Source organism: Nicotiana tabacum, unplaced genomic scaffold (genome assembly GCF_000715075.1).
Source record: "Nicotiana tabacum cultivar K326 unplaced genomic scaffold, ASM71507v2 Un00020, whole genome shotgun sequence".
NCBI lineage: Eukaryota > Viridiplantae > Streptophyta > Magnoliopsida > Solanales > Solanaceae > Nicotiana > Nicotiana tabacum.
This window is the reverse complement of record NW_027438258.1, coordinates 201,167-211,925: the sequence shown is the minus strand read 5'-3', so window position 1 is coordinate 211,925 and position 10,759 is coordinate 201,167. Positions and strand designations below refer to the sequence as shown.

General features: G+C 34.8%; 1 protein-coding gene across 1 annotated transcript; it reads left to right on the top strand.

Moving 5' to 3' along the window:
• The first annotated feature begins 5,601 nt into the window (after positions 1–5,601).
• LOC107780033 (gibberellin 2-beta-dioxygenase 1) lies at positions 5,602–9,365 on the top strand. Its single transcript, XM_016600540.2, has 2 exons — positions 5,602–6,483; positions 8,905–9,365. The coding sequence occupies exons 1-2, from the start codon at positions 5,650–5,652 to the stop codon at positions 9,208–9,210; spliced, it is 1,140 nt and encodes a 379-aa protein (XP_016456026.1). The 5' UTR covers positions 5,602–5,649; the 3' UTR covers positions 9,211–9,365.
• Positions 9,366–10,759: the final 1,394 nt, after the last annotated feature.

Here is a 10,759-nt window from a genome sequence, read left to right as displayed (position 1 = left end):
ACTTTCTGCATATAGTCTCCACTGCTCGAATGATCTTCTTTGGTAGAGAAAAGATCTGAGACCAAAAGGATTGTATGGCAATCAGCACACTTCTAACCAACTGAAATCTCCCTGCCATTAAAACCAACATTAAAACCAACAAAGTATAAAGTTCAATAGAACTACCACATTAAGCTAACCAAACTAAGTTAACTCTTATTACAAGCCCATTCGAAAATCAATTTTATTTATCTAGTTCAAAGTGTATAAAAGTCAATGAGTGTTTAGTGCATCATTATCATCACCGTCTGATCAACTTTCTTCAACAAGACGGTATCCAGAAGGGTCTACTTGTCAAGGACGGGAAGAACGATCACAGGGAGGACGGGAGGAACAAGCACTTGGAGGATGGGAAGAACGAGCACGGGGAAGGCGAGCCTCTAGCAATGAGTCACGAGACCGGGGAATCGGAAAACCTCCAGAAGCTAGGAGAGATTTGAGCTGCCCTTGCATGCCCTAGCACTGAGCGATCACGCTAATGTACTGAGCATCTCTAAGCTTTTCTCTTTCCTTGGCCGCTTCTAGCTCGGATGTGAGCTTTGTCACAGTCTCTCGCATAGCGGAGAGGCTCTCCCCATCAAGTTGCTTGGCTTGCGAGGAAGTCCCTATTCCTTGCATTCCATACTTATAGCGACGAAATTTCTTAGTAGGAAGCCCATATACCTTCCCCCATTTTGGACCGCCTGCAGCCTTCGTCCCCATTCTTTCAGCATCCTCGTCCGAAGGTTGTATTAGCTCGCCCGACTCATTAGGTGGCTGACCACTTCAGCTGTGAAGCGACCTTATAAGAAAAATTACATTGAATTAGTATTTCAAAATTTATATAAAAGTAAATCAAAATACCTAATGAAAAGTGAAAACTTACATATACAGTCGAGGCTCGTCCCTCGACCAACCTTTCTTGATCTGTCTCTTTCTTCTTCTTCTTCTTCAAAATATGAGTCTCCTTGAATAGCTCATCAATCAAAGGTTGCAAATATACATCTATCAAACTTTTCGGATTACGTGGACCGGGGATAATACAATTTAAGAATATATATGGACTAGTCATGCACAACTCGGGTGGTAGATTATAAGGTGTAAGAAAGACAGGCCAACATGAATACGGTATCACAGATACAGAAAAAGGCGTGAATCCATCCGCACACAGACCTAACCGAATGTTCCTTGGTTCACTAGCAAAATCTGGATATGTCATATCAAAGTGCTTTCAAGCTTCTCCATCTGAAGGATGACACATAACACCAGGTGGTCTTCTATTTTCAAAGTGCTATCTCATATGAGGAGCAGAACTTATCGACACATATAACCTCTTTAACCTAGGTATAAGAGGTAAATAATGCATCGCCTTGATAGCGACCATCTTCCCACTGGAAAGCCTCTTGAAACGAGGGTTTTCGCAAAATTTACAACTGCTTAAATTTGCATCATCTTTATAATATAACATGCAACCATTTTCACAACAATCAATTCTCATTGATGAAAGTCCTAACTTAGAAACTAATTTCTTTGCCTTATAGAAATCAGCAGGTAATTTGATATTAGAGTCACCTAGTTCACTCATATGGTCAATGAAAGAGTCCATGGCTGCTTTAGAAATATTCCAATCAGATTTGATACTTAGTAATCTAACTGCAACAGACAGCTCAGAGTGCGGACTTCCATTACGTAGTAGACGACTAGCTGCCTCTAACTGTTCATAAAAACGTTTTGCATCATCATTAGGAGTTTGTTCAACATTTTCATTGGGCTCACCCCCTAAGTGCATCCCAAAATCATCTGCAACCATATAATGAATTCTAGAATCACAATTTGTATTCTCCACCGACCTACTACTTTAACCCACAACCATGTTTTGAAATATCCCATGGCTACCATCGATCTCTCCATGATTAGTCCACACAAAGTAATTTGCTATAAACCCTTTCATATAAAGATGATGCTTAACTTCCGCCAGTTTTCCAAACTTCATACAGTCGCACCTAACACAAGGGAACCTAATTACTCCTTCACTTAGGTATGGTGGAAGTGACATTGCATGTCTAATAAAGTCATCCACCCCTTCTACAAAATCCTCCTGCAATCCCTGCCGATTAGGATAATTACTATTGTACATCCAAGTACGATGTTCCATCTATACAAATAAAACAAGAACAAATTAATTTAGTTAATTCATATCCTAATCTTTTTTAAGTTAACTAAAAGTCTGATTCATATCCTAAAAGTCCAATTGAACTCAATATAAATTAATACAAGAACTAAAAGTATTGCTAATGTTATCTTATGACTTTTCCTTGGGTAGTCTTTAATATAACCTTTTATTTCTATTTGTATAATATTGGTATAAAGTGAATTTAAATGGCATGGAGTGGTAGGATTCATCCTTGCTAAAGGTTTTTGGCTTAATTTACACAATTTTGATAAATATAGTGTTTATAGTATACTTAAATAGTGTTTATAGCTTTCTTATAGCCAACCATACGAGATTACGCAGTGGAATGCAAAGAGTAGAGTAAAATTCCAGTGGGATTACACAGTGGAATGCCAACCATACGAGATTACACAGTGAAGGCTTTGAACCAAAAACCCTAATATTTAGGTCTTCAAACCATTTCTTCCCCAAATTAGTAGGTAAAACTAAATATTTTAGCTACTAACAATTATCATAGATTTAATTTAGCTAAGAACAATTAATTTTTACAAATCAAACTAGGAGGAATTAAACAAAATCGGTGTATTTCGAAAAAAAACAAAGGAAGGAGAGGACACCTACCTGGGAAGTGGAGGTCGCCGGCGGTGGAGCTGTTGCCGTTGGTGGGCGTCGGTGGCGCAGCTGCTGGTGGGAGTCGGAGGGGGGGGAGGGGTTGAGTGTGAGAGAGAGAGGAGAGAGTTTGGGGAAATTTTTTGAAGAAAATAAGAGAATGGGAGGGGAAACCCGATTTTGATACTGGAATTAGAAATAGCGACCAACTTTGGTCGCTATTTTGGTAGCAAAATAAGTTTTGACTGTTTGACCAAAATAGCGACCAAAGTTGGTTGCTATTTCTAAAAAAAAATTAAATTACTTTTAATTCAATTTAAAATTATGTATATATGTAGTGTGTGTGTGTATATATATATATATATGTGTGTGTGTGTGTGTGTGCGTGTATGTAAAAGCTATATTCGATATAATATTAGCTAATGCACTAATACTTAGTGCATAGTGTATATATATATATATGTATATATATATTAGCTAATACACTAATATACTATATATTATATTGTAAGCAGTTAATGCACTTAACTTTTGAATATATATATATAAGCTATATTCGATATATATATATATATATTATAATATAGTATATATATAATACACTATACTATATATATAGTATAGTGTATTATATATACTAAGTGTATAATGTATTATATAATACACTATACTATATATATAGTATAGTGTATTATATATACTAAGTGCATAGTATACAAGGTATATTCGATATATATAGTATAATATAGTATATAGTATATAAGCTACATTGAGACGACCTGGCGTATATATATATATATAGAGTGAGAGATTATTGATTAAAAACAAAACGTCTCGACTTATATCAATTAATATGTTATAATTGATTCATCGACTTATTGTAACAGAGTTAATGAATTACATTCATTCATCACTAGGTTATAAGTTGATGAATCAATTATAACATATTAATTGATATAAGTCGAGACGTTTTGTTTTTAATATTCAATGATGCATATGAACTACTTAACTACATATATAGCATGTTAAGAACCCGACCCTGTGTTCCGAGCGCTTCATGTTCTTATATATATATACACACACACACACATGCTTCGTTGTACTACTTAACTACATATATAGCATGTTAGAGTATATTTTAGTGTATTCATCCCTTGTATTACAAAAGTGTTAACGGCTTACATTTATATTATTTAGATAGTAAATACAAAAATAATTTTTAATTTTGACCAATGTTGACCTGAAAAGAGACCAACTTTGGTCACTACTTTTCCAGAAATTATATTTAGCGACCAAAGTTGGTCGCCAATTATTCAGAAATTAAATTTTTGGTCGCTAAATTTAAATCAGATTTATTTATATTTTATATAATATTTAAAATAATAATATAATTGTTAAACGTTTGAATTATATTTATTTATATTTTATAATTTTTTTAAATAATAATATAATTATTAAAATTTTATAACTGAGGACCCATATTAGCGACCAAAGTTGGTCTCTATCTGCTTATCCTTTAATGAGCGACCAACTTTGGTCGCTAATTTTAAATTATATTTATTTATATTTTATATTTTTTTAAATAATATTATAATTATTATAATTTTCCATGTGGGTCCCACTTTAGCGACCAACGTTGGTCGCTAATCTCAGTATTTCTTTGACCAAGCAAGTCTGACTAGTCCGGTCAATATTTTGACGAAATTATCGACCAAAAAGCGACCAACCTTGGTCGCTAATGTATTTAGAATAATTATTTAATTATTTTCTCCAATTTAGCGACCAACTTTAGTCGCTTTTCTTGACAGACCAATTTTGGTCGCCAAATTTTGGTCATTTTTTTCCGGATTTCTAGTAGTGTTTAATTTAGCATTTGTGTTTTTCCTTTAAAGACATCTTTTTCGGAGTAAATATGTCATGTTAAAGATCACACAATTCTAAATTAGTATCATATATAGATATAAATAATCTCCTGAAATACATTTAATAAATTCACGTGTCCAGAAAAGAAATTCTGTTAAATACGGTAAGAAATCAAGCCCCTACTAATAAAGTGATAATTAAAATAGCAAACCAATTGGATTATTATGAGTAAAGTACTAGACATGGCTCTTGAAAAAAGAAAAAAGAAAAAAGAAAAAGGAAATTATCATTAACCAAATTAATAAATTATCCATTGAATTGAGGCGTGTAATTTACGCACCTCGTTGGCGGGAGACCACTTGGCTTCCATTACTGCTCTCCTTAGACTTCCTATAAATCGGGAAAAATTTAAAAATAACCAGAGTTACAACTAGTCATTTAAAAATAGCTCAGTTTTAAAAGTAATCAAAATTTAGTCATTTTTCATGTAAAGATAAATTTGAACGAAAACACTGTTCAAACCCCCGAAAAATACGCCAATATATTATACTGGAGTTCCAGCATAAGTATATTTGAACTCCAGCATATTATACTGGAGTTCCTAGATAAATATGCTGGAACTCCAGCATAATATGATGAAGTTCCAGCATAAATACACTAGAACTCCAGCATAATATACTGGAGTTCCAGCAAGTATAATTGTCCAGTATAATATACTGGAGTTTGGAGCACCGGTGCTCCAGTCTCCAGTATATTATACTGGAGTTAGCAAAGTATACCGGGTCAGCATAATATGCTGGAGTTCATATACAGGTGCACCAAACTTAAGTATATAATAATGAACCGGTCTTTGTTGCAGTAAAATAACGGCTATTTTTCATTGACTTCATAAACTGTGGCTATACCCTGCTATTTTTACCACGTTTAGGGGCTAGCCCACCTTCCATCTAAAACTCCAAAGTCCAAAAACATCAGCAACAAAATACATGGCGTCGTCCACACACGAACACCACCTCCATCACCTCCCTACTCCCTACGGAACCACCACAGCTCCGCCACCAACTCCTTCAACCCAACCTAATAACCTCCTTTCCACCTCCGAAGCCGCTGACTCTCTCTCCCGTCTCCTGCACCGTATTCCACCCACCCTCTCTCTCTCCTTCCCTGGTCGCCGCCAATCTCAGCCATCAACCACCACTTCTCCGCCTCTCATCTCTCTCTCCGACCCTAAACCAACTATTCACTCTAACCTCTTCTCCGCTGCCAAACAACACGGTTTCTTCCAACTCACCAATCACTCAATCTCCTCTCAGCTTGCCACCTCAGCCGAGTCCGAATCTTCATCCATTTTCAATCTCCCACATGACGAAAAACAACGTTACTTCCCCAAGAACTGGCCGTTGGGGTTTGATAACGACGACGACGATGACGAAGACAACGTTAACGGAAAGTCGTTGTGTCTCGACTCGTCGTGCTCCGTTGAGTCAAACTCAACCGATTTGGGGTTGACCTCTCTCCGTGAGTTCACTTGCCAAATGGAGAAACTTGGGTTGCAGGTGATTGAAGAGTTGGCTTGTGCTGTAGGGTTTGAGAACCCTGTCGGAGATGGCCGAACCCGGTTCTCTTCGTTAATGTGGATATCCGAGTCTGAGGGAGGTTTAAGTAGTAAGCCGCTTTCCTCGAGTCCGTTGTACCCGTTTGTAATCGGGTTAAGTTTTCAAATACGTTGCCGGAAGTACTCCATGTTGGCGGATTCGGGTTGGGTATCCGTTTCTCCTCAAATGGATTCGGTCTTGGTGACCCTTGGTGACGTTGCGCAGGTTAGATTTTCAATTAGTACATTCCATTTTTGATTTTCCGTTAGCTTAAAATAATTCAATTAGTGTGTGAATGGTACGGGGCCGCATGAATTTTTTAAATAATGTTAAGATTATTTTATCTCGAAATATCATTTTAAAGTATTTTTTAGTATTTGATTAATTGGTTACAAAAGTAAGAACATATGATTATTATACCTTACATAGTCGATCCAAAATTTAAATCTTATGGGTTCAAGTCTCATGATTTTTAGCATTGAATCCTTTATATTTTTAAAGTTATGAGTTCCTATCTTTACTCCAAGTTATGAATCCAAGTTATGAATTTTTTCATATAAATATTTATTCCGTGTCAAAAGTTATGGGTTCAATTGAACTTTAACACTACATTCACCCCTGGTTATACAAATATTATAGGGCATAAGAATCATGTTTTAGTGATATTTTTGAATTACTAAAAGAAAAAGTTAAGTGTAGATTGAAACAAGTATAATAGAGAAACAACTGAGATATATATAAAAGAAACAAAATCGAACCGTTCCGTTCGATCGGATATTAATTGGTCTTGGTTTGATATAATTTATTCGTTACTGATGCCATATTTCATTAGTTAATTTTTTTTACCGTCTTTGAATTCGTATTTTATTCGTATACAATCAACGAATGTCTACTTCTATCTTGAGTGACGTTTCTTTCCTTTTGTTAAATGTTTTCTATTATTCAAGAAACCATTTCCTGCATATAAAACACACCCTTAATTCCCTAAACAAATTAATAGCCCGTTTGGTCAAGCTGCAAAAATATCTTATTTTGAGAAGTGTTTTTTTTCAAAAGTACTTTTTTCAAAAGTACTTTTGGTGAGAAGCAGTTTGTGTTTGACTAATTAGTTTGAAAAGCACTTCTGAGCAGCAATTAGTGTTTGACCAAACTTTAAAAAACTGCTTCTAAGTGTACTTTTCTCAAAAGTGTTTCTCAAAAAAGTGTTTTAGAAGAGAAACTACTTTTTTTTCTGCTTCTCCAAAATTACTTCTGCTTCTCCTCAAAAGCACTTTTTTTCCTTCCAGAAGTTTGGCCAAACACCCCAAATTGAGGTCAAAAGTGCTTTTGGCAAAAAAAAAAAAACACTTTTGACCAAAAATAAGCTTGGCTATAAGTTATATCGGGTGTTTGGTCAGGCCAATAACCACACGTTGCCGTGATATTGCCAAATTAAGGACCCCACTAAACCTACCATATCTTAGATATTGCGTCCTTTTGATATGAAGTTGGAGCTCTAATTCTTGTTTTATTTGACACGAAAAATGTACTTATGATGTGATAATATTATTAAATCGACATTAATTGTAAGGTTTGCCGGCTTAATGTAACATCTTTAGTCCCAACTTGGTGCTTTTTGGATAACTTGTATGTATCCATGCTCCATTTGTTTTCTTGTTGAGCTCTTATTGACAATCCTTATCAGGTCTAATATTTGATTTAATTAGTAATTAAAATCGACAAGAATGTGTTGATATATCTTGTTTTACTCATGATTCTTCCAGAATAATTAGTAGGTAGGTTAATATAAATTACGAAATTCCTCATGTTTATTCATAGAATTAAAAATAGTTGTTATTCGTGTCCCTTGGATGTATTGGTAGTGCATTAGTTATAATATGACAATGGCTGCTGAGAATGATATCCTAGAATATTCTTAATTTATTTAAACTAGTAGCTGTCGACAACCTAATTCTAACAATTAAGACTTTTATCGTGTTATTACTTGTTGCAATTGAAAAGCCTAATCTATCCAATTTCGATTTGGAAAGCATTTATTCAAGGGAGAAAATTCAACATCCATCATTTTCAACTCGTGGGACAGATATAAAGGCTAAAGACCTTCAGCATAAAAACGAAAAAAAAAAGAAGAGGGGCGTAAAGACGCCTGTCAGTAATGATTGTGACGTAATGCTAGCTACATTTATTTACTGCTACACTATTATTTTACTGAGAACTTATAAGCACAAGTAATTCAAAAAAGAATATTTCTAAAAATTAAGTCCTGGACTTTCTAACTTTGCTGTTCAACGTCAATTAAAAAGGAAACTAAGTAGACCCTTTAGTTGGCGCTGATCATAAATGTGGTTAATTAATATCACCGAGAATTAAGAGATACCGGCTAAATTAAACAACAAAAATTGATAAATTTTCATTTTATCTTCCACTAAAAATTCGCCTTAATCCATTTAATTTTGCAAGACGAAAATTCGGCACTGTCCTGTTGCACAATACTTTATCAATTTGTAGCTACTGAAAACTTTAAACTGTCAAATATAAAAATGAAGCGAAATTTGTGATTTTGACAACGTAATAATATACGGTGATCAATCTAATTCTTTTTGGTTGTTCATACTGTTGTAATAACTGATCGATAAATGGCTGCAGGTATGGAGCAATGGAAAGGTGAAAAAAGTGAGAGGACGACCAGTACTAGCTGCTACTGCTGATTTAGCGGAAGGCAACAGTAATACTAGTAATTCCCACTGCCTATCAATGGCATTGTTAGTGACACTTCCTCTTGAGAGCACTGTCACTCCGTTGCTTCCTAAATCGCCGCCACCAGTTGATGATGGCGAGAATAATTCGGAAAGTCCACCAATGTTCAATCCTTTTTCTTTCGAGGATTACGCATGGAGAGTCTATCATGAACGCCTTCTACTTAAGGATCCTCTTGTTAGATACCGTCTTTGATTATTGTTATGGAGTTGCTATCCACTTCAAACATCTTCTCTGTTTGTTCATTTATTTATTTGTCCCTTTTCTTTTTTCCTTTGTTTTTTTGTTCTTGAAAATTTACTTTTGTGTTATGAAACAATAAAAGAAAAAGAGTAGTATTGGAGAGAAAAGTAGAGAGAGAATTCTTATTGATTTTGGGATGAATTACAATGGAATAGAACCCCTTTATTTATAGGGAAAAATGACTTAGCCACCAAGTAACAAACCTTACAATCTCTCTAAAATATAGACATTCACCTTAAATAGAATTCTATTTATAACACTCCTCCTTGAATGTCCATCCAACATATAATGTGCCTCGTTAAAACCTTAACTAAAATAAAACCCAGTGGAAAAAAAATCCTAATAAAGGAAAAATAGTAGACATATCTAACAATACGCCTTTTGGTTGACTCGTTAAAAACATTGCAAGGAAAACCCAGTGGGACAAAACCTCGTAAGGGAAAAAGAGTACAATGCGTATTAACTCCCCCTGCTGAGAGCATTAATTCACATGCTTGAGCCTTAGCATTCCAATCTTGTACACTAGCTTCTTGAAGGTTGACGTCGGTAGAGATTTGGTGAACAAATCAGCCACATTAACTTGCATTCCAATCTTGTGCACCATCTTCAAAAGATCTTTGGTAGAAGCTAAGATGTATTGTCTTCATATGATCTTGTTAGAATCGTCAGTTCAATATCTTCACATAGAGGTGAAAACTCTTGCTATCATATTATCATGCTTATAGTTATAGCAAGATACATTTGTGCACAAATTGCACTGAGAAAGTGGTACCTCAAGATCAAGAATTGTAGATGCTTCAAGCAACTTAAATCTTTCATGGATTGTCATATAAGTTAAGTAATATAAATAGACTTTAGATTTACATCAAGTTTTCATGTCATGCTAGACATATAAGATATCAAAAACTGATTGCACATTCCATTGACTTATACTTTCAAGTGTTTGAACTGCAGGTCCAAAACTTCATGTCTTTCATATGAAACCAATTCTACTAGAATTGTTTCTCTTCCATTTGGCGAATATTTTTGTGTCTGTATTCGACTGACTTAAGATCCTCATCTATACTTAGCGTTATGATAGATGTCGTCGACGAACATTTTATATCGGTTCCAACCTTCTTATTTTTCATAAAGACATAACATAGAGATCTCTTCATTCATTTCAGGTATCTGAACCTCTCCTGAGGTTTTATGAAATGTTATGTTATGTGATCTTCTAGATCACTTACCTTCTTATTATGGTCATTTGCTCATCTTCTTTATCAAGAAGTTTATTTGAAATCAATTTGTCTATACACCTTAAGCGTACCGCAGACTTTATCCTTCTAGGACTTATTCTAATAAGAGCATTTGCATTGAGAATATAGTTATTTTCTTTGGGTCAGCAAATTTGTCTGACCACTACAAGAAAAATGCTCAATAGCGAAGGGAAAACTGGACCCTAAAAGTAATAAATTGGTCCCAAATGGTCAATAGCGACCAGCTAATCTGGTCCTTATAG